The sequence below is a fragment of the Dermochelys coriacea genome, chromosome 16 (genome assembly GCF_009764565.3).
Source record: "Dermochelys coriacea isolate rDerCor1 chromosome 16, rDerCor1.pri.v4, whole genome shotgun sequence".
In the NCBI taxonomy this organism is placed as follows: Eukaryota; Metazoa; Chordata; order Testudines; family Dermochelyidae; genus Dermochelys; species Dermochelys coriacea.
Window position 1 is genome coordinate 9,579,264 of NC_050083.1, and position 24,751 is coordinate 9,604,014.

The window sequence follows — 24,751 nt, forward strand, 5'->3', positions numbered from 1 at the left end:
TCTCCACCCCCTCTAGTCCTCCACAACCTTTTCTGAACACTTCCTAGCAAAGGAATCTACCAGAGAAACCCTGCTTCCCTCTAGCAGGCCCATTGCGGGGAGCGTGGTAGGACTGTGTGGGCTGGCTCCCACAGAAAATCCATACTTCTCAAGGGGGCAGGCTGCCACAATGGCTCATGGGAAATGTTATGCTTGCTCCTCTGACCACTGACCTGGCTGGGTGGTAAACAGGCTTGGCACTGAGCATTTGCTGGGACTGGGGCCAGGGAGACCCCGATACTGAGATGGGTTGGGCAGAAGCACGACTTGAGGTTTTCACAATTTAGTGGCAGATGCAGGGACCCTATTTTGCCGTTCCTTGGGCTGGTCCTGAAGGTACCACAAGAAAAACATCTGGGACGCAGAGTCATTCCACAACCCTCGGGTTGTCCAGGCCTGTTCTGAGTTAATGTCAGGCTCAGACACGAGGACTAAATTTAGCAAGAAAATCTCCCCAAACCATAACAGCCCAACAGCATATCCAGGCTGGAAAAAAGCTGGGGAAGGCTTTTAAATCGCACTAATAAACCCTATAAAAGGGGAAAGTGCAGGCATCATTGCTGAGCTGACTTTTACAAGGTGTTAGTTCTGTGGAGACCTGGGAGGCCCGCACTGTGACCTTACAGTCTGTGCATGCTATGCGCCTGGCTCATTAGGGGAAGGATTGCAGACCTGCCCTCCTGCAAGATTGGGCCTCTCTCATTGCCCTCTCCGCCCCAAGCAGTTACAGGTCCTCAGAGACCCCTCTGTAGCCCAGCAAACCCCTTGACAGTGCTGGAGTTTATCTCATGGGGTGCAAGTCAAGGACCACCCTTTCCACACTGGAAATCCAATGTCTCGCCCACTCCTCTCCCTCCCCATGGCTAATTTCCCCTAGGATTCCTATGGTTTACTGAGCCATCTCACCAAATCCTGCCTGGTTGCCTGAATCACCGCTAGTGTGAAAAGGCAGCTTCCCAACCATGAGTCACCCCAGCCTCAGCTAGGTGAGTCAACATGTCCTTGGACCTGGGCTGCCAGTTCTCTCCGTCTCCCTATTCCTTACAGCGTGAGGTCCCTACAACCTCAAGGTCCTATTAACCATAGCATTTAATCATTGTTGTGTGCAGTGTTGTTGTAGCTGTATTGGTCCTAGGATATTAGAGAGACAAGGTGGGGATGAGGTAATATCAACCAGTTGTGCACTCATCTTTCAGTAGATTTCATCTAGGCCACATTTCCCTAGTTTGCTTATGGGAACGTCATGTGGGGACTATCAAACGCCTTATCAACATCAAGATATAGAAAGTTAGGAGCCCTAATTTTTTTTAACCTTATTTTTAAAAGTCTTTTGAAAGAACCTTGTAATATGCACCTCTATCCCAGTGGTGAGCAACTGGTGAAACTTTGGCCACTGGGAGCTGCCGGCGGCCATGCCTGCAAATGGTCAATGTAAACACTATCTCGTGGCCCGCCAGTGGATTACCCTGATAGGCTGCGTGTGGCCCGTGGGCCGCAGGTTGCCCACCACTGCTCTACCCTGTCTTTATAGCACTGTCTTGTGTTGGACTTGAAGCTAGGAGGCAGCTGGATTTTATAAAGAGCCTTATGTAATGCTCCTAAAAGCAGCCACATGCCTGTCCTGCTCACACAGCACAATTCCACCCATCTGTAGGCTGTCACAGACATCAGAAATGGAAAACGCCTATTAAATCATCCAGACCACCTTGCGCAAGCCAGGCCAGGATTGTGACCAACCATGTGTTCCCCAGGACTTTGTCCTGTCTAAGGGCTTGTCTATACTTAATATGCTACAGTGGCACAGATAAAAGCTTCAGTATAGACACTACCTACACCAGGAGTTCCCTTCCTGTTGGCACAGGTTATCCACCTCCCTGAGAGGCTGTAGGTCAACAGAAGAATTCGTTCATCAACCTAGTGCTGTCTACATAGGGACTTAGATGAGCTTAACTACGCCGCTTAGGGGTATGGATTTTTCACATCCCTGACCAACACAGTTAAACCAGCCTAATTTTCTAATGTAGATCTGTCCTAATACAGTGGTTCTCAAACAGTGACCAGAGAAGCATCGGTGGTCTGTGGAGCATTAGCTAATGGGACACAGAGAGCTGCCCGGTCATGTGGTTCTGGCTTCTCTCTTATATGTCTACACTGCAAACAAAAGTTTATTCTTAACTCCGGTTAGCTAACTCGGGTGAAAATAGCAGCGAAGGCAAAACAACTCAGCTTTTAACTCAGGTTAGCAGCTTGAGTACAGTCCCAGCCTTTAACTCAAGCTGCTAACTCAAGTTAAAAGCAGAGTTGTTATGTCTTCCCTATTTTAACCCACGTTAAGAACACCCCCCCCCCTTTTTTTTCCGCATTGTAGACTTACCCTTGGAACCCATGAGCTGCCAAACTGTGGTAAAAGAAACTTAACTCCCATCGAACCCTTTCCAAAAACAAGCAATTGCCGTAATCACCCTGGGGACGTTAGGAGGGGGAAGAGAAAGTAAAGCCACTTGCACGAAGAAAAAGAGAAGTGAGGTGCCCGTGAGATAGTGTGAACTACTTCTTCGAAGAAAGGCTGTGGAAAAGCTGGAGAACCCCAGGTCTGATGCACCCATCATGCATATGTTCTTCTAGCTATTCTACCCGAGTTATTTTTTCTTAGGCCCTGTCTATCCTTGGGAACAGCTCCCACCCGGCGGTGGGTGTCCTGCAATTGGAGTAGGGGCCCCACAAACTGGGGGGGGAGGGAACAACAGAGAATCATCCCCAAGTACAAGCAGAGGGAAACAACGGGGCATGCCCCCAAAATGCACAGGGCGGGGGGGGGGGGCAGGGACCAGGGACCCCCCCACACACCAAAACCTGGAAAGGGGCAGGGGGAAGCTACCAAAGAACAAAATGGAGGCGGGGGTCTCCTGTCAGCAAGCCCCCCAAAACGCAACTGTGGAAATGCAAACTGGGGTGGGGGGCAGTGGGGACACCCCCAAAATGCAAACTGGGGTGGGGGGCAGTGGGGACACCCCCAAAATGCAAACCGGGGGGGACACCCGGGGGAGCCCCGCAAACACAGGCCTGGGCTACCCTCAGCCCGTTGCCCCGCGGGAGCGCTCTAGCGCTGGCTCCAGGCCCGCGGCGCAGCTGGCCGCGGCAGGACGTGGGCAGAACTACAGCTCCCAGCATGCTCCGGGCCGGCGCTGACGGGGCGGGGGAGGCGCCGGGCGCGCGGAGCAGGCTGGGAGGGGCGGCGGCGGCCGGAGGAGCGGGTCGGCGCCGGGCAGGTAGGAATGGGCCGCGCCTCCCGCGCCGGGCGGTTCCTCGAGGCTCGCGGCCGGGAGGGGGCGGGGAGCCGGGGATCGCCGGGGGGCGGGAGGCCGCGCCCTTTGTTGTGGGGGAGAGGAACGGCACGGGGGGGGTAACGGGCCCCCGGGGGCAGGCACGGCGGGGGGGGGGGGTGTAACGGGCCCCCGGGGGCAGGCACGGCGGGGGGGGGGGTAACGGGCCCCCGGGGGCCGGCACGGCGGGGGGGGGGGGAACGGGCCCCCGGGGGCAGGCACGGCGGGGGCGGGGGTAACGGACCCCCGGGGGCAGGCACGGCGGGGGGGTGTAACGGGCCCCCGGGGCAGGCACGGCGGGGGAGGGTAAGGGGCCCCCGGGGGCAGGCACGGCGGGGGGGGGTGTAACGGGCCCCCGGGGGCAGGCACGGCGGGGGGGGGTGTAACGGGCCCCCGGGGGCAGGCACGGCGGGGGAGGGTAAGGGGCCCCCGGGAGCAGGCACGGCGGGGGGGGGGTGTAACGGGCCCCCGGGGGCAGGCACGGCGGGGGGGGGGGGTAACGGGCCCCCGGGGGCAGGCACGGCGGGGGCGGGGGTAACGGACCCCCGGGAGCAGGTACGGCGGGGGGGGGGGGTGTAACGGGCCCCCGGGGGCAGGCACGGCGGGGGTGGGGGTAACGGACCCCCGGGAGCAGGTACGGCGGGGGGGGTGTAACGGGCCCCCGGGGGCAGGCACGGGGTGGCTGAGGGGTAATGGGACCCCATACGGAAAGGGGGGCAGTATGGGCTGGGGAAGCAGAAAGAGTGGGGGGAGAAATCTGAATTTGGGGTGGAGATGTAGGGGGAGAGGGAAGAGCTCCCAGGGCAGAGCCAGGCTTGGGGTGGGCACCTGGGGGTGTCTCGCCCGTCTCTTTCCTTCAGGCCGGTACGGCCAGGTTCCAGGCCATTGAAAGATGCCCCCCATTTGAATACAATAAATAAAAGCCAAGTGTCGCTTTCAGAGGCGCTTAACCAGACGGGCCTTGTGCCCTGTGAGGTCAGTATGTTCTCTCTGGAAGGTGCCAACCCCAGGGGAGAGGGAAGCAATGGCAGGATGGGCTCTGGGATGACGGGTAGGGGAGCAGAACCGGGGAGCAAGAAGGACCAAGGAGAAAAAGGAAGGGATAGCAAAGGAACAGACACACCATTGCTCCCTGGATTATGGTGACTAGGACCTAGTCTACACCTGATACTTAGGTCAGTTGAAAGAAAAGGAGGACTTGTGGCACCTTAGAGACGAACAAATTTATTTGAGCATAAGCTTTCGTGAGCTACAGCTCACTTCATCGGATGCATTCGCTGTAGCTCACGAAAGCTTATGCTCAAATAAATTTGTTCGTCTCTAAGGTGCCACAAGTCCTCCTTTTCTTTTTGCGAATACAGACTAATTAGGTCAGTTGGCTACCTTCCTCAGGGGTATAGTTAAGCACATTGACCTACCTACTGCCTCACAAGGAGGTGGATTTACTACAGCTATGGAAAAATCCCTGCTTCACTGTTACAAGCATCTGCACTACAACTTTGTCGCTCTAATACATGTAGTGTGGACATACCGTAGCATACTCAACTAGCAATGGGCATTAAGCTCTATTGACCACATCCCCACCTACAGGACAAACATTTTCAATCCAAGTTGAGGGAGGCCAGTATGTCTGCTTAACTCCTTTGTCAATTAGGGTTCGTTATTCTAGGACTGGTCTACGTTTAAAAGTTAGGTCAACATATGGGCAGGGTGTAAAATCCACATCCCTGACGGATGTAGCTATGCCAACCTGACCCCCAGCATAGACACAACTGTGTCAATGGAAAAATGCTTCCATCAAGGTAGCTTCCACTGTTCAAGGAGGTGGGGTTCCTATGCTAATGGGGGGTCAAAACAAAAAACAAACCTTCCCATCTGTGTAGGCTGATGTAGCTATTCCAGCATAGTCTCAGTAACGTAGACGTATCCCCATGTAGATAAAGCCTGGGGCAACTAGATCTCTGTAAGATTTCCAGGGCCAGTGTGGGACGGTAGCATTTCCTGCCTCCCATATTACACAGAGAGCAGCATTCCTTCTCCTCGGAGAGGCTGGAAGCTTTTAGAAGAGAATGTGGAAATTCTTATAATTTTAGTTAGCATAGCATGGATGCAGAGCAGTTACAGGCTAGGTTTTAGATATGACTTGTGTATGGATGTTGGCTTTGTTTTGAAGTCTCTTCCCACCACTCCTGACCCCCCAAAAAGTTCTCCTAGCCACAGCTGTCTTTCTTTTAAGGCTTGTTAGCAGGCAGCTTTATGATGTTTACATATGGCTTTAATTGTATCAGCAGTTAATTCCATTTGTGGTTATTCCCATGTTAACAGAGCCCCTTGTTTAATGAATTTATCTCCTGCTGCAGCAGACATGTCTTTGCTAAGGAGACTTTGTACCCATGTTACAAATCAAACTTAAGTAACTTGTACATGGCTGTGCAAGAGTCTCAGGGCATCACTCAACTGAATCACTTGCGATAGTTTCCGCTGTGTGTTCATCAGCCCGTGCTTGACATGCTTGTGTTCACAAAGCGTATTCTTAACAATCCCAAGGGCACCTCCATTTGACTCAGGGCTTGCATTTGCTTAATAAAAATGTTAATTGATGGAAAGAAAACACATTTAGAGGCATGCGTGGGACTTTGCTTCTTGGGAGATAAACATTATTTTCTTTTTATAGAAAAATATTCTCCTGTGATCACGTTGTATGTTTCCATTCCCACAGTGCTGATTTGAAAAAAAATCCTGCAATGTTTCTAGTAGCCTGTATATTCACTCTGAACACACATACAGATAAGGGTTAATGCAAATAAAAGCAAAGGCAGGAAAATTCTTAGTTACAGGGATGCATTATTATTATTATTTATTCATTCCAGTGAAATATTTTCTAAAAACAATTTCCCTGCAGTGTTTGTAGCCTAAACTTTGAAGCTTTGTCCTAGTGCCAGAATCTGATTGTAAAGTTGACTAAAATACAAAAGTGAAACTAACTAGTTAAGTCTCTCAGTTCATGCTAAGAGAAACAAAAAACAAAAACAGATAGTGCAAAGTTATACAGTAATTAAAAAAATCACATATATTTCTAACTTGACCCTCACCTAAGGTTTTCTCTAATTTTAACCCCTTGTGCTTAATGAACGGCCTGAACTATGATGCACAAGAGTATCTGTTAGCTGGAAACCTCTGCTATGTGTTGCCCTCATGTGAGTTAAGGATGCAATTACAGCGATCATTGAATTGTTTTACTTCAGTGAGACCCACAATATCATTCTCATAAACACGTATTTTTGTGATTTAAGACATTGTTTAGTTCAGCTTGCTAAATATTTGAGCCACTTCAAAATGAATAGCAGTTTATTCTTAATGAACAGAGCTCTCTCTACTTTGTTTTTTTTTAAAGGTGTTCAGCCACCTTTTATCTAAACTGGGATTCCTCCCCACTCCAATCACCTGGCATCTTTCCCTATCGTTATCCCTCCAAGCAAAGCCAGCCCTCTTGTATATTTTTAAGGAGAATATATATAGATAATAGGTCTTACACTGTGGATTTATCATTCTTAAATACTGATTTTCACTACTTTGAGGAACATTTCTGGCCTACTTGGCAGTGTCCTGGCTATTGAGCAATGAATGGTAAGGATAAAGACAAATCTTCTATTTCAGTGCTAGCAGTAAGAGCTGCTGGATAACACAGCTTAGTCTCTGGAGACTGAAATGCTTTAGTCTAACCCAAGTTATTGGGCTATAGGGTAAGTAGGACATGTAATGGCTTGTGATATATAGGTCAGACTAGATGACCTAGTGGTCCCTTCTGGCTTTAAGCACTATGACGCCAAAATTCCCCAGGAGCTCTTGAGTATTACATCCACAACACTGCCAATCCTGGGAGTAAAGGATCAGGTCCTCACTTGGTAGATAACTGTGATTCCTCTACACCACTGACTCAATCCCTGAAAATGAGGGCTCCAAAGAATAACAAACAGGACATTGGTTGAAACCTATTAATGCACACTTTCTCTCTGTATGAGCACAAAGCACTTTCCTCCACAGCTGTTGTCTGCTTGAGCAAATGGTCTACTGAAGTATACAAAATCCTTCTGTCTCAAATGCTCCCAAGGATGAAGCAGGCAAGCTCAGCAGGGAAGCAGGAGAGTGCTATGTGCAGGCAGCCGTGATACAGAGCACAGCGGGTATGTTACTTTTCTGTATAGGTCTCACAGCTCGCTCTCTCTTCATGTTAGGGACCAAAAAAAGAATAGGGATTTCTTTCTTTTAATGGCCAGGCCTTGCAATAGTAAAGGTATGGAAATCAAGTCTACTGAATAATGGTTTAATGATGTGAACTCTTGTGTTCTTTTTGAGTGGATGCCTGCTTTAGTGAGAGAACTACTGCAATTCTTTAATTCAGTATGGAGGAATAATGTGAGGATGCTGAAGGATACAGAAACCCCTGGATAAGGGAGGATGGCAATAAAGGTAGTATTAGATTGAATCAAAATGTAAGAGCAAGATGGATGCTGCAAGATTATTAAATCTATAAAGTGAAACATTTTAAAACCAAACTCCAGAACTAATAATGACCAATTGAATTCAAGTAGTTTTTACAAATGAATGGAAATGTCTAATTATTAACCTCTTCAGTGCCAGTGCCCACTGGAATTTTGGTACAACAAAGGTGTATTTTGTTTCATGTGTGGGGGAGGGATGTAACACTGAAGAGGTTAATAAAATATACTGGATTGAATCTTAGCTGTGAATGATTACATGTTTAAAAAATGCACAAAAAGCCAGCAGAAACTGACAAATCTCTTTCACTCTAATTTATCTTTCTGACAAACAGACCGGATGTTGGAAATTTATCATTTTGGTTGATTAACATCCAGGAAGGTAGATCAGAACAACCACATTCAATTCACTCAAGTCTGAGGTCACATCTGAATCCTGGTCTCCAGAAGTAATATACTAATGTCCTAAGGCACTGCACCATCTGGTCCCCCTTTTGATCTGCAATATTTGAATGCTTGATTTACTATCCCTGTGTATCCATAAATTGTGTAAACTCAGAGGCATGGCAGTGGTAGTTGGGTATCATAAGCAGATGATACAGTCATCAATATCTATTGGGTTTCCTTATTGCTGCCATTAGACTTCTTTCAGTTTTACTTATAAATCATGTAAGTGAATCATTCAGTGTACCAGAAACTGCAAGTTAGTGTTAAAACTTGCCCACTGTGAGATTAGCTGAAATTAATCTGCCCCTTCAGAATGTGGAAGAGCCAAGTGGATTGCTTATTCGCCAGAGCCGGTTGATAAATCAGAAATAAATTGCATGTGTATGTATAGCCAGAGGTGGTAAGCAAATAAATCACTTTTCTCTTTTCTTTCTGAACAGCATCAAAGCACCTTGGAATAAATGTGAGTACAAGTTTTACATTAATTGAATCCACCTTGGAAAGCCATGGCCGCTGCCTCTCACCTGAACTCGGATGCACTTCGGGAAGTTCTGGAATGTCCTATTTGCATGGAGACCTTTACTGAGGAGCAGCTGAGGCCCAAACTCTTACACTGTGGGCACACCATCTGCAGGCAGTGCTTGGAGAAACTCCTAGCAAACAGCATCAATGGGATACGCTGTCCCTTCTGCAGCAAGATCACTCGGATCACAAACTTGGCTCAACTGACGGACAATCTCACGGTGCTGAAGATCATAGACACCACAGGACTAAATGAGGTTGTGGGCCTTTTCATGTGCAAAGTTTGTGGGAGAAGGTTACCCAGGCACTTCTGTAAGAGCTGTAATTTGGTTTTGTGTGACCCATGCAAGGAGATGGAACATCTGCAACAAGGACATGGTGTTGTTGCCATCAAAGAGGCTGCTGATGAACGGAGGAGGGAATTTGGGGTAAAGCTTGGCAGACTTCGGGAGCTCATGGGGGATCTGCAGAAAAGAAAAGCATCGCTGGAAGGGGTCTCCAAAGATGTACAATCCAGATACAAAGCAGTTCTTCAGGATTACAGCAAGGAAGAGCGCAAGATCCAGGAAGAACTGGCAAGGTCACGGAAGTTCTTCACAAGCTCTTTGTCTGAAGTTGAGAAAGTAAATAACCAGGTAATGGAGGAACAGGCTTATCTGCTGAACATAGCAGAGGTGCAGATCGTATCTCGATGTGACTATTTCCTTGCCAAGATTAAGCAGGGAGATATAGCTCTCTTGGAGGAGGCAGCGGACGAGGAAGAGCCAGAACTGACAAACAACCTACCAAGAGAGCTGACTCTGCAAGAGGTGGAACTCCTCAAGGTGGGCCATGTGGGACCTCTGCAGATTGGGCAGGTGGCAAAGAAACCTCGGACAGTCAACATGGAGGAATCTCTGATGGAGACTGCTGCATCCTCATCAGCTACATTTAGGGAAACTGATGTGGTGCAAGAAGAGACTAGTTTGACCCCAAATTCCTCACCTGCCAAACCAAGGATGCCTGAAACAGCCACTAGCATCCAGCAGTGTAACTTCCTCAAGAAGATGGGCTCCAAAGGCAGCATGCCAGGGATGTTCAATCTTCCTGTCAGCGTACATGTCACCGTACAGGGAGAGGTGCTTGTGGCAGATCGTGGCAATTTCCGAATCCAGGTATTTACCCGCAAGGGTTTTCTGAAGGAAATCCGGCGGAGCCCTAGTGGCATTGATAGCTTTGTGCTGAGTTTCCTTGGAGCAGATCTACCCAATTTGACTCCTCTGTGTGTCACCATGAACTGCCATGGCCTGATAGGAGTGACTGACAGCTATGATAACTCACTAAAGGTGTATACCATGGATGGACACTGCGTTGCATGTCACAGGAGCCAGCTTAGCAAGCCCTGGGGCATCACAGCTCTGCCTTCAGGACAGTTTGTAGTGACCGATGTGGAAGGGGGAAAGCTCTGGTGTTTCACAGTGGACCGTGGTGTTGGGGTAGTCAAGTATAGTTGCTTATGTAGTGCTGTGCGCCCAAAGTTTGTTACTTGTGATTCTGAAGGGACCGTATACTTCACTCAGGGGCTAGGACTCAATCTGGAGAACCGCCAGCATGAGCACCACCTCGAGGGGGGCTTTTCAATTGGCTCTGTAGGTCCAGATGGGCACTTAGGCCGCCAGATCAGCCACTTCTTCTCAGAGAATGAGGATTTCAGGTGCATCGCTGGGATGTGTGTGGATGCTAGGGGAGACCTTATAGTTGCAGACAGCAGCCGTAAAGAAATCCTGCATTTTCCTAAAGGAGGTGGCTACAATATCTTAATCAGGGAAGGCCTCACCTGCCCTGTTGGCATAGCCATTACACCTAAAGGGCAGCTCCTAGTGCTGGACTGTTGGGATCACTGCATTAAGATCTACAGTTACCATTTGAGGAGGTATTCCACACCATAAGGGTGTTTCCCTGGATAAAGCTACTCTTCTCATTATAGATTCTCCCTGCCTTATCATCGTTTAACAGAAGTTAGTGCTGCATTTGCAGGTAGATTATGTCCTATTCCGAGCTGTGTCGCTATTTTGTGTTTAGAAACAAAATAGCCTTTTTTATTTGTGTAATTTAAACCCCCTCCTTCCCCCCACCTCCATGGAGCAAAGGATACTTATGGAGTACTGGTTGAGGGTTAAGTGACTGATCTCTCCCTACATTTTACTGCCTTGTGCCGTAGCTCATACTCCCAGCTTCAATGACTGCATGCGGCTTTGTGCCATAAATTTTAACTGACTGTTCTATATGACCTTTCTTTAGGGGACCTGTGAAGTGATCTTCTTCCCACCACAGTCTTCACAAAGATCTCAGTCGCAATTCTTCACAGACAACCACGGAAAGCTATTTCTGATTGCAACGCTGTAGTTGCATACGACAACACAGCCTCCCTAAACTGCACGAAGGTGCAGCTTGCATACAACTAAAGGGCAGGACTGTGGCCCTCCCTGTTTGCAGTAGTTAGGAGATTATCCTCATGGTGCCATTAGTGAATCCCACTTGGTCCACCAGTCTCTTCAATGTGAAGTGAGTACAGTGCAATCATGGAAGACTGATCGAACCAGAGAACTGCCCTCTGATGGCAAAGAGAATTTCATTACAGTTTGATTAGCATGAGAAAAGTGTAGAGTGAGAGGGGGGAATTGACAGGAGAACCTATTTAACAGAATAAATTTCAGTCTGTTAGTATTCACAGTTGTTTTACTATTAAATCTGGCTTGGAACTTGTCTTTGAAGGGTATGTTTGGTATTTAAAGCTTTGCCAGGGGAGAGAGAAATTGAAGTAAACAAGATCAAATGTGACAAATGGTATGTTCATCTGCACACTTCAATATTCTGCATTCCAGATCATTGCATTTACTGATAGGTTTCCACTAGTCTGCACTTTGTATGTGAAAGCTACTTGTTCATGAGATAAGGAAAAAAAGGTGGGGAGGGAATCTTATTTTATTACTTGCAAGCTCTTGCTCTGGTGGTTTGCATCTTTCTCCATGCACAGCAAAAAGCTACATTTCTAGAGACATTTTTTGGCCTTTTTAATGGCTCCAGCAGGCACCAGGTGCATGTTCGTCTCAGCTTTGGGTCAGATGAAGCACAAAATTGCAGCTGTGTGAGTTAACACCCCCACAGTATGCCTATCCTGGCTGATAAACACATATCTCAGTGTGGTGTTGCTCCTCTAAAATGGTTTACTGAAGAAAAGAAACATTTAAATAGGACACAGTTGTAGAATGTTAATCTGCCAAAGATCATGGTTACACAGCAGTGTAATTACTATTTGTTACCATCAACAATATAGTTGCAAATTTGGGGGCACAATAGACCATGTAAAAAACTGGCTTTATCTGTCCTGTCCAGCATTTTCAAATTGTATTTGCTGTAGTATTAAATCTGTGCTACAATGTGTCTGTAACAGGTGAGTTTTTAAATTCCCACAAGTTGTCTTTCCCTTCTTAGCTAAGCAGCAGTAAAAATAAGAGCTTCCTAAAAGCAGCTGCTGCTGTTTGTGCCTCTCCAGCCAGCTGCGTGACTGTAACATGGCTTCAAGACCTAGTGGTAAAAGCAGAACCATCTTGATTTGTGGATTCCCTGATATTGCCAAAGAACTGAGCAGGACCAGCATATTAACCCCAACTACTCTAGATCCATCTTTGCTGTTTGTACAGTGCCTAGCACAGGGAGTACAATGCTGATCAGGGCAATTGCGTGTTACTGTATTATGAAGTGATCAGCTAGGGGAACTTTGGAGAGAAGGGAGCAGGCACAGAGGGAAGCAGTGGATCTGTAGAGGGGAAGACGGTGTGGCTTCTGAAGGGAATTTAAAAATTCAGCCCTTACCATATGAGCTGTGGTGTGTTGATTTGCTGTAGATACAAACCCCCAAACATGGATTTACACACTCTGCTGTCCTCTGGGCAAGTTTGCCTATGATGTGTAGCAGCAGTCTGGAGAGTAACTTGCACTCTGGTGTGCATGTTGTTTGGATAGATCTACTTGTATTTGCGCTTCGTTTGGATAATTACTCTGCTGCTACCCAAGCTGTTTTATAAACATTACGTTGATGGCAGTTCCTATTGTACTGATCTTTCATCCTTAAAAATCTTACCTGTTCCTAAGAGCCATTTTCTGCAGGCAGCTTCCGTAGAACTGAATAAATGAAGCAATAGTATCTTTCCTAATGAGCATCTACATCAAACTCGGGAGAGAATATTTCCTAGAGGCCAAGTGGATACATTAAGTGGACTTAAATCCTGGCTCATTCTGCTGACTGAGCAGTTGGTTGCCTAGGTTTCTCCTGGTGGCCACAGTTTAAATTAAGTTCTCCATCATCTCTTCCATCCTGTATTACAGATTCCAAGAAAAGGAGACACTATTCTGTGAAGCACTTGTAGAGTAAGGTAGAGGGGGGATTGGTGCCCATGTGTGTGTTTAGCCTGTAACTGCTATACTGTTCTTGTGGGGGTTTTTTCAGGCAGACGGGGAAGAGAAGAGGAATGGCTGTCCCCAGCTAGAATATGTGCTTCAGCTAGCAAAGCAGAATTGGCTATAAACTAGTTTCTCAGAGCTGCATCTTTTGCCGTGATGTTTTGCTTTTTTGCCACCCTTGTGATCCGCTCCAAAGGAGATGAAATGGAGTAATTAAAGATTGTGATGAAATAGTTTAGCTTCTGCTTTTCACCTGGAGATGGAATATGTCTGATTATGAGTGCGTTTGATTTTTAAAGATTGTGTAATAACGGGAAAATTGATCCAATTAAAAGTGCATTACAAATGGCTCATCTCATTATTCAAAACATTTCTCCTTATGTTCTCTTTGGTGGCAGACTGGTTTCCATGGCCATACGGAATTAGATTTGCTAACATATTAACTGCAAGATACCTCTTCTCATCCTCTCAGGAAGTGGAGGATAAATCCACTCTCTGGCAGGTCTACAATAAGTATCTCACACTTCTTTCCCCACCTTACAAACATAAATACTAGGATTTGTCATATACGCTCAGATCAATAGGCCCTCAAGGCGTATATCTTCGTGATGTATATCGTACCTAATGCTTCAAAGGCAAACAACCCTCACACTTCATAATGCAACAAATAAAAATAGTTGAAAGTGCATCAAGTGGTTAGAGCCAGGAATCCTGGAATATAATCCTAGATTTGCCACCGATTCACTTAGCCACTGCCTGCTTCAATTTATCCATCTGCAAAATTGGGATAGTATTGCTTATATTACTCTAGAGTGGCATGAGGTTCAACTAGTTGTTATGGATTGAATTGGGATAATCTGATAAGTGCTATCAGTATTCTTTTTAAGAAAATCTCATTTAGGGGAAGCCACAAGAGAGCTAAGCAATTTGCCATTTCGGTTTAGAGGATAACATCTCATCAGTGGACACACATCCTCTGATTTCCTTGTTACCAGCTCAGTTTATATTACCCAGACTCTCTTCCTATGATGTGAGACAGCGCTTTAAGCAGTTGCTGGTTTATAAAATATAAAGAACTTTGAAGAATGTTAGTCAAAATGTCCCTGCTAGACTTAGCACTGATCAACCGTTTCATGAAAAGAGGTGATTTCTCATGGCAGTTATAATTTCATTGTAAGCATTTATTCTGGATTCAAAATTGGCATGTGAAGTTTGAGGCTGGGAGGTTATTTTTAAAAATAAAGTTTTATTTTTTAACCAAAAGAGGGCAGGGTTATAAAAGTAAAAACAAATACAGGCACTTTTAGGTTCTTTGCATTGTATAGTTTAAGTGATTTTTCTGGGTCACTAGTCAATGTGAGGCTTTAAAGTTATTTCATTTTGCACAACTAATTACTGTACTCGCCTGGCAATTTTGAATTACAATGAGCAGGGCATAAGGTCATTTAGCAGACTGATTCACTGCATATGCAGTTTAGTCTAAACAAAATTTCACAGCAACTGGCTAGATTTTTTTAAGCCTGAACAGTATGTTAAAACTGTGGTTTTAAAACATGTATCAAGACAGAAACTGCATGCTGCAAAGAATTATACACTTAATATAGTGCTTGTTGGTAGAAATAGATTTCAAAGTGCTATAAAATTCTATAGGCTCATATTGTAACCAGACAATAAAAACAGGTATGGGGGAAAGTATTATATCCCAATTGCCTAAATATTAAAATATGTGAACTAGAGGGCATGACATTACATAATTGATATAATAGGTAACACAGAAACTTGGTAGAATGAAGGTAATCAATGGGACACAATACATAGGAATGACAGAGTAGGTTGCGCCGGTGAGGGAGTGGCCCTCTATGTACAAGAAAGAGAGGCAATAAAATAGAATCTGAAATGAATCCAATTGTACCATAGAATCTCTATGGATAGAAATTCCATGCTTGAACAATAAGAGTATAGCAGTAGGAATATGCTACCAACCACCTGATCAGGATGGTGACTGCAGTTGTGAAATGCTCAGGGAGATTAGAGAGACTATAAAGGTAGAAAACACAATAATGACAGGTTTCAGAGTAGCAGCCTTGTTAGTCTGTATCCACAAAAAGAAAAGGAGGACTTGAGGCACCTTAGAGACTAGATGCATCCAATGAAGTGAGCTGTAGCTCACGAAAGCTTATGCTCAAATAAATTTGTTAGTCTTTAAGGTGCCACAAGTCCTCCTTTACAGTAATAATGGGGGATTTCAACTATCCTCATTGACTGGCTATATATCATCTCAGGAGAGGATGCAGGGATAAAGTGTCTAGACACCATAAAAGATGGCTTCTTGGAGCAGCTTGTCCTGGAACCCACAAGGAGAGAGGCAATTCTTGATTTAATACTCAGTGGAGCCAAGAGGTGAATATAGCTGAACTGCTACCATAATATAATTACATTTAACATCTTTATACAGGGAAAAATGCCAGAGAAACACACCACAGTCGGGATGACTGGGCAACACAATGGCAGATGAAGTTCAACGTTGATAAATGCAAAGTAATGCACATTGGAAAATATCCCAACTATAAGTACAAAATGATGGGGTCTAAATTAGCTGATACCATTCAAGAAAGAGATCTTGGAGTCATCGTGGATAGTTCTCTAAAAACGTCTGCCCAATCTGCAGCAGCAGTCAAAAAGCGAACAGAATGTTAGGAACCATTAGGAAAGGGATAGATAATAAGACAGAAAATATCATAATGCCGCTATATAAATCCATGGTACACCCACACCTTGAATACTGCGTGCAGTTCAGATCACCCCTTCTCAAAAAAAGATACATTAGAATTGGAAAAGGTTCAGAGAAAGGCAACAAAAATGATTAAGGGTATGGAACAGCTTCCATATGAGGAGAGATTAAAAAGATGGATTTTTCAGCATGTAAAAGAGATGAGTAAGCGGGGATATGATAGAGATGTATAAAATCATAACGGGTGTGGAGAAAGTGAATAAGGAAGTGTTATTTACTCCTTCACATAACACAAGAACTAGGGGTCACCCACTTAAATTAATAGGCAGCATGTTTAAAACAAACAAAAGGAATTATTTCACACAGTGCATAGTCAACCTGTGGAACTTGTTGCCAAAGGATGTTGTGGAGGCCAAAATTATAATGGGGATCAGAAAAGAATTTGCTAAATTCATGGAGAATGGGTCCATCAATGGCTATTAGCCAAGGTGGTCAGAGACACAAGCCCATGTTTTTGGTCGTGTCCATACCCTTTGATTGCCAGAAGCTGGAAGTGGATGATGAGATGGATCACTCGATGATTGCCTGTTCTGTTCATTCCCTTTGAAGCACCTGGCAGGATACTGGGCTAATGGACCATTGGTCTGACCCCGTATGGCCGTTGTTCTCCTTTATTAGCTAGGGGTGCATTGTTTCCAGGTGCTGATGCTGTTTGCAACCTTTGGTTTGCTGTGCACATAACTGGGCCATGTTGGCTCAGGCAGGGGAACTCTACATGTGTGCCATTTGGGGAAGAGAGGTGTAAAAAGAGCAAAATAAAATTAACCTGAGGTTGGAAGGAAAATGCTGTCTGACAATGAGAACATAACCTCTGCTTCTCCAGACGTTTCCCTCACATCCTTACCACTCTAGACCCCTCAGCAGCTGCTTCTCTGGCTGTTATAATCTTTTTCTTCCCATCTCCATTGTGAGGGAGAAGAGTGATCTGAGTATTAGGACTGGGGTACATCTGAGGTTTCATCAAACACTGGCTGCGTGGCCTTGGGCAAGTCACTTACCTGCTGTGCCTCAAGTCTCTCCAGCTGTAGAGCAGAGGTAATCCTGCCTTATGGGAAAGGTGGAAGGTTTAGTTGCGGTCTGCACAGCGCTGTTAGGAAGAGTGCTGCTAAAGTGCTTAATGCTATTAGACCCTCTGCAGTATTGCTGATGACCTCTCCGTTTTCATCTGGGCCAATGACATTTTCAAATGCACATTTATTGTCTGTGGTCTGTTTATCTCACCGGAAGTGAGGGAGATACAAAGTTTAGTTGTTTGAAGTTACTCCTGGGATGTCAAAGTTGGCTTGCTGAAAACTGTTCCCCTTTCCTCTTACAGTTGCCTTTCTCCCTCCGCTCAGTCAGACTGAAGGGAGGCGCAGAGCAAATAGATCTATTAAAATTATTTTGCAGAGAATGGACCGGACAGTAGCAGGTGCATTTGCTGTACTGGGAGAGCCTTTCTTTGAAGGATTCCTCTACTTCCTCCTGCATGTGTTGTGACTGTGCCTTAAAAGCAACAGGAGGTGGCATGGAGTCCGCAGGTGCCCACAAGCTGTCAAATAAAGATGTCCGCAGAATTGGTGTGAATGTAATGACGTGCTGTCAGCGTTAAACACAGGCTCTAATGGTGGAGAAAACTGATGCAGGCTCCAGTGAAACGGATCAACAGCAGGGTCAATTTCAAAGCCTCGGATCAGTGCCCACATCTGCCCTTTGATGAGTTACAGTGTTGCTAGGTAACGTGGAACCATAGCCAAAGAGCCCCTGAAATGATTTTCAATGAAATAAAAGAGCAGGAGGAGTTGTTTTGTTTGCCCACAGTTTAACTTGGTCTCCACAGGGAAGATTGGAAGAAGGCAAACTTCCAATATTTGCCTTCAATCTAAAAGAAAAGCAACTCCTGATTTGTAATCTCTACTCAAAAATTCCCCTCTCTCTCTTTCCAAATATTTTATGTGACTGAAAATCCTTATCACAGAAAGGCTTCTGGATGGCGTCAGTTCAATTTCCAGGGATGATGTGCCTATACCTCCAAAACTATCATAACTGGTTCTCTTGCTTGCAGTCTCAGTGGAGGGGTTAAGGAGGCTGTATGTGTCTCTTGCCTTTTGAGGGGGTGCATCCAGAGCAATGTTAAGGTGGTGTAAGGTGATGCTGCTCATGCTATATGGGGCAGAGTGGGGAAAACTGGCCCTCATCTGGCCTCTGTTTTGTCTCCAGGCCTGTCCATCCAGTACCTGTCACCAGCATGATGTTCATCTTGAACGTACAGGGTTTGTTTTTAATGAGGGAAGATTAACTCTGTAGTTCCCCCCTTTTCTTACTGGACATAGAAACCAAGCTGTCCATCAACCCAAGAGCACACCTCATCTCCTCTGTCACTAGCACAAATGAGAGAAGATGCAGCAGAGTGGAATCTCTCTCTCAGCTTTCGTATCATGCTTGTCCCCAAGGTATCTGGGAGTGAGAGGGCAAGCTTTCTGCTGGCTCTCCACAACACCAAATCAATGTGTCTTGCATTTGGCTGGAGTAAATCCATATGCAAACACCTACGCACTTCCAGGACTCCCATGACTGTTCCTTTCTGCTGCCTGCTAGCGTGGTGATTCAGACAGTTTCCAAAGTTGGCAACTATCCTGCGTCTGGCCCAGCAATTTACAAGAAATCGGACTGCCAGAAGTACAGTTATATGTTCGAGACAATGTTTTCAATTAGGGCACAAACACACAGATTGTGTACTTTGTAGGCGGGCACCTCTTCCTGGGGCCTCCAGATTTATTTATGAAGTTGATTAAAATATTAAGAGACTTTGGTTAGGAAGCTGCAAATGTGCTACAACTTCAATTTTATTATTTTTGGGGCCATTCCAGTCAGCATGAGATTTTTTTTTCTCCTTTGTCAATTTCACCTGCTACCAAATTACAGGGAAAGTGCCCCTTTCATATAGTTCATAGACGTGCTGCATGTTTGTTCCCGGTGCAGGCAGGAAATGAGTTGGCTAGCAGGAAGGCAGTGATAGGCCAGAGATGTTTCTGAGTTGAGCAGGTACCCAGTCGAACTGTCTGGGTTGGGGCACTTTAGTCATGTTATCCTCATTGTTTAAAAACAATAATAATTTGTGTTTTAGAGCCTTTCCTTGAAGCAACCTCTTAGGCAGGTTTCATGTCCATTTTTCAGATAAATAATGTGCCATAACGATCCAGAATGCAAGCAACCTATGTGGCTTGTCTTCCAGTGGGGGGACATAATCACCAAAGGACTAGAAGCCTTGGCCTGGTTGGATGAAGACACTTCTGGAGAGAGGATGCTTTCCGCCTCCTGGCGGAGGAGACAATAATGGCTTCACTTGAGCACCTAGGCTGCTGAACAGCTGTTGAAGCCTTGTGGGTGATGACTTACTGTTCCACATGGAAGGTGAATGCCATGGCCAGGTCTTCTAAGAATGGGATGGAGGCGATAAGGGGGCTGGATAGGAAAGGAATCAGAACAGTGCAAGGGAGTGTCTAAGCACCACGCAGGTAAGATGTTCACTTTCTAGCCATTGCTTTTGGGCAGTGAGTCCCAGTGCTATGTACTATAACAGGAGGGGAGGGAGAGCCTACACAGAGAAGCCTTGGTAACGGCACCGCATGAAATAGAAAATAAAGTGCCCTGTCTGTGAGGACATATTCAGGTGAAATTAACTCAGTGGGATGTTGTCCTCCAGAAGGCAGCTGCTCTGTGGAACCAAGGTTCCCCTGCAGCCCCAAATGAAAGAGGCGAAGGTACAGATCTCCTAGCCATTCACCCAGTGAGGGCCAACCTTGTCCCCTTAATGCACCTGTTTGATGGGGGAGGCAGTGCACTCCAGGAGCTAAAGCAGTGGGCTAGACGTCAAGAGACTTGCTCTCTGTCACTGACCTGCTCTGTGATCTTGAGCAAGTCCACAGATAGCTTTGTACCTCACCTCCCTCATCTGTAGAATGGGGATGATGTTACTCACCCACCTTTCTAAACTGTGTTGAGAGCTAGGATTAAAAGCACTACTGACAGCACTGTTGCTATTAGTTACTTTAGTCATCAAATCCAGATTCTACTCTAAATTATGCCCTTGTAAATCTGGAGTAACTCCACTGTCTCTCTGGAGTGGAGTCTCTCTGGATTTAAATCAGCATAACTGGGAGCAGAATCTAGCCCTCTTGAGTATTTCACACTCTCATTTTCAAAGGGATTCCAGGAAGCTGCACAGTCTCAATGATTAATAGCATCACAAGTACGTAAACAATGTATCTCCACATTTTCCTCCCCATTCAATGGCATTGCTATGGCAAACATCCATTTATCAATATTTAAAAATAAAACAAGAACAGCATGTTATAAATAACTCACAGGAACAACTACGGCTGGGATGCAGGTGAAAAATAGCTAAAGGCCACAGAACCCCAGTGTATGTGTTAGTCTCCTCTCAATCAGCATGTCAGGCCACGCTCAGTATGTAGAGACGAAAGTGCCTTTGCAATCTCTGCTATTGTGAATCCTATAATATGTCCCGTGTGTTCATACATATGCTGTGGTCCATTTGAGTGGGAAAAGATCAAGTCAAGGGACTATTCCGGGTTCTCCGGAGGAGGGAAATGAACTGGTACACGGAAGGCTACAGCAATAAGGGAGTTTTTATAAACATAACTTAATTGTATTACTTCAAAGGCCTGAAGTTTATTGCCCTGCTTAATGATGTGTCTCGTTATTTATAGTGCAGCACAATGAGTCTGCTATTGATTTAATACACTTCCTTAAAGACTGTCATTGTCACAAGCAATAAAATGAAGCCATTCTGAGACAGCTCAATTATGTCACATTTATATAAAACAACCCAAATCACCCAGGGCGTTCCAGGGGCTACCACAACAGGGTAGGGAAGCAAGTTACAAGGATCATGGCAAGTACTTCTTCTCAAAACAGGGCCTGCAGGCGACAGCCCGGTGGGCAGCTGCCCAGGAAAGATGAGGGAGGGTGTGTGTCTGAGGAAAGGCAATGGCAGGAACAGGTAGATCGTCGATCTAGGGCCTAGCTGGAGTTTTGGACTGACTTCGGGACACAGGCAGGCTTGTGTCGCTGGCCAGTGGGTCAATCCAGGCCTTCACTTTGCTTCTAATTACAGGCATGGCCCAAAGCGCCTGCAGGGTGGTGGTGAGAGGGCTGCGAGGGAACTGGGTCAAAAGGGCTGGGATGGTTTTGCAGCAGTGGGCGTGCCCGAGGCAGCAGCTCCTCCCTGGGGTCCCCTTACCTTTCTGGTACTGGAGCCAAAGCTGCTGTTGGACCTTCTTGCTGGGGAAGTGGATGGTGCAGCTGAACTCTGATCCATACAGAGCCTCTTGGATGTAGTGAGAGCCGTACTGCTGAATGAACGACAACAGCTCCTCCCGGCTGCTGTCCTTGCTTAGGATCTTCAGCACATTTGCAAATCCTGAAAGAGTGAGCATCTCATTGGTAAATACACCAGACAGGGCAGCCAGGTGTGGGCAGTGGGGACTCACAAAGACCCTGCTCCAAGCTCTCTGATCCCTGAACACTCGTGTGCCAGCTGCATTTTCTCCTCCTCTACCCGCCTCTGTGGCTTCCATTATGGTTTGCTAAACACATGCTGTTTACCTGGGTCTGCAGCTTTCAGACCTTTCTGTGGCTTCCCCCCATCAGGGATTTCACATATAAGTAACTGGTGACAGTGCTGCAGTGCAGACACATGCATGTGTTACACAACTGAAGCTCCGTTCCTTTTTTGCAAGATGCACCGGAGGGTATGTCTCAGCTTCGTTTCTCAGCCGGAGACGTTGCCATAGCATAGGGATTAATTTATTCCAGATCATACAGTGGAGCATCCCCAGAGTTAATATTCTGAGCATGTTTGTTTATTTAAAAAAAAAAGCTGAAAGTGCCCTGGGGTGACCTGGATGGTTGCGATGGGAAGAAAGTAACTGGACACAGACAGCTGGACTGCAGGTTATGTGAATTTCCTGGCAATCTGCCAGCAGCTCCAGTTGAAAGTGAGTAACCCTAAGGCAAGTGTCCCAGCTCTCGGGATTGTCAAAGGAAAAGTTCCTTTGGGACAGGCAAGGAGTAGCCTGATGTGTCTCCTGCTGGCAGCAAAATGTGAGGCCACTGTCCTGGTTTGAGCACACCAGCCCAGATTCACAAAGGAATTTAGGTTCCTAACTCCCCTTGATTTCAATAGGAGTTAGATGTCTTCTGCTCCTTTGTGAATCTGGGCCAGTGTATCACAAAGAGTGCACAAAGGTACAAGGGGTTAACCTTAACTCAGTTGTCCCACTCCTTTGCACAGGTGCTCAGGGGTGCTCAATGGTCACCTGGCAGACGGTGGGGGGAAATGCTTTGGGGTCACAGGACAGGGATGGACTTGAGGGTGGGAAAGTGTTTTGGCTGCAAACTTTCTCCCGGGAAGAAAAGCCTTTGCAGACTTCATCTGTATTTTATTTCTTCAGAGCTGGTGCATCAGGTTTGCAGGGACATTGCCTCATGATGGAATCTTGGTGAACCATGACAAGGCAAAGACATTTTGATGCAGACATGACATTCGGATGCAATGAGTTTGTCCACTGGGGAAAATTTTCATACCAGGTGATCAAATACAAACCAGATCACAATAGGGCCAGTCTCTCCAAGTTTTCACAAAGCACCTGGCCCTGGAGTATCTGAGCACCTACAGAAAGGCTACTGAAAAAGGCTCTTGAGACAGTGACCTCGAGGATTTGTGTAACAGTGATGCTTATCGAGATTGCTCAAGAACAGTCGTGCAATTGGAAGCCTAGCAAGTCTAGGTCATTAACCTCCCTGGCTAATCCTGAGCTCCCACCATTCCGAGGTGCATGAGACACAGCAGATGAGTTCAGGGTGAATGGGGAAAGGGAGGTAACTTTAATCCCCTTGAACACACACTATTCTGATAGTACAGAGCAAGGAGGACGTGTCTCAGTGGAACGAGTCTGTATGTGTTACAGGAGGTGGGGTTTAGTTTAGAGAAGCAGTGCGTTGTGGCATGAGTAGGCGGTGGGGAGTCGAAACTTCTGAAAAGGAAACATGACCAAGGGAGCTGGGAGCACAGAGACCTGAACCTCCACCATTCCTCTGCCACTGCTGTGTCTTCTTGGTCAAATCATTCAGCACAAAACATTTAAATGTGGTTGCTTAAAGCTTGCCACCAAAAGCCAACAGGAGCTGCAGGTGCTCACAACCTCAGAAAAATCAAGTCCCTCAGTTAGGTGCCTAAGTAAGGATTTAGGTGCTTAACTTTAGGCACCCAAAATGGACAATTTTGGCCTCAACCTCTCCCTGTGTTGGTTTGCCCCCATGTTTAATGGGAACAATGTTTTTTATCCCCCGCTATAAAGAGCTGTGCATTCCTCGGATGCAGAGCTCTGTGAACAGTAAGGGCTGGATGTTATTTCATTACCCTCATCCTGGCTCTGTCTCCATCTGTGACCGTGACCAAATCATGTGAACTCTCTGCCTCAGTTTCCCCTCTCTGTCTTTTAATAGGCAGCAGGTTTAAAACAAGCAAAAAGAATCATTTCTTCACACAATGCACAATCAGCCTGTGGAACTCCTTGCCAAAGTATGTTGTGAAGGTCAAGACTATAACAGAGTTCAAAAAAGAACTAGATAAATTAATGGAGGATAGATCTATCAATGGCTATTAGCCAGGATGGGCAGGGATGGTGTTCCTAGCTTCTGTTTGCCAGAAGTTGGAAATGGGTGACATGGGATGCATCACTCGATGATTACCTGTTCTGTTCATTCCCTTTGGGGCACCTGGCATTGGCCACTGTCGGAAAACAGGACACTGGGTTAGATGGACCTTTGGTCTGACCCAGTATGGCCGTTCTTATGTTATGTTCTTATATAGAAAGCAGATAATTCTCTCTGTTGACCTTCCTGGGGGAGGGGATTGTGAGCATCAGTGTCTGTACAGAGCCTGGAGAAGCAAAGTGCTGGATAAGTGCTCGGTATTAAGGCATGGGTAGTAATGGGAGAGCCAGTGCCTGCTGCCAACACACATACTCTCCTCCCAGCTAGAACCGTGTTCATAACGAAGGCAGCTCTCACCTGCAGAGTGGGTGATGGTGCTGAGCTTCACCTTGTACAGGTTGCTTCTGACCCTCCAGTGCTGCACCATGGGGTAGCCCATTGCCTCATCGTACCTGATGTCTCCTGTAAAGAGGAAGCCAGGGCTTAGAGAGTGGGGAAGAGAGAGCAAAGGATGCACCCTGGGAAGTGTTACTTTCACTCTGACTGTATTTTTTGCTGCATGATTTGTGGCTACAGACACAAGGATAACAGAGACCATCACCCCAGACGGATCACACTGCCGGAGCGCTGGCGGCACGGCCAGGGCTGAGATGAGGAGGCTGACCTGTCATGAGCTCACGCTGCTGGAGAAGCTTGCGTTGACACAGACAGAGCATTGCTGGGAGGAAGCTCACAGGGATGGGATGCAGGTTGGCATAACAACCGTGACTGTGGACTGGTAAGTGTATTATTTCCAACAGAGAGTAGCCAGCTGGACACGTGGAAGGTCTTTGAGACTGAGGAGGAGAGCAGGACCACTGGGCAATGTGGGGAGATGGGGGGAGGGATTTAAACATGGGGGTCAGAGACAAGGAGACAGAAAGAGGGGGTTTACTTCTGAGCACACCCCAGACAACTCTCTAGGG

At 46.4% G+C, this 24,751-nt stretch overlaps 2 protein-coding genes across 6 annotated transcripts in view; one reads left to right on the top strand and one right to left on the bottom strand.

The window, feature by feature from the left end:
• ASTN2 (astrotactin 2) overlaps positions 1-24,751 on the bottom strand; it is a 628,164-nt gene that overhangs the window by 182,799 nt on the left and 420,614 nt on the right. For both annotated transcript variants that reach the window (XM_038374351.2, XM_043498583.1), the window contains 2 exons: positions 24,144-24,248; positions 21,310-21,489 (listed from right to left, as the gene is read on the bottom strand). In XM_038374351.2, the coding sequence (XP_038230279.1) occupies positions 21,310-21,489; positions 24,144-24,248 (285 nt within the window). The remainder of the gene's footprint in view (positions 1-21,309; positions 21,490-24,143; positions 24,249-24,751) is intronic.
• TRIM32 (tripartite motif containing 32) lies at positions 3,236-10,926 on the top strand. Of its 4 annotated transcripts, none has more exons than XM_038374355.2 (3): positions 3,263-3,308; positions 7,407-7,546; positions 8,749-10,926. In XM_038374355.2, the coding sequence occupies exon 3, from the start codon at positions 8,815-8,817 to the stop codon at positions 10,756-10,758; it is 1,944 nt and encodes a 647-aa protein (XP_038230283.1). In that variant the 5' UTR covers positions 3,263-3,308; positions 7,407-7,546; positions 8,749-8,814; the 3' UTR covers positions 10,759-10,926. The 4 variants fall into 4 exon arrangements, with proteins under 4 accessions (XP_038230285.1, XP_038230283.1, XP_043354519.1 ...); XM_043498584.1 differs by lacking the exon at positions 3,263-3,308 and adding an exon at positions 4,143-4,537 and having other exon boundaries at positions 4,733-7,546; XM_038374357.2 differs by lacking the exon at positions 7,407-7,546 and having other exon boundaries at positions 3,236-3,308.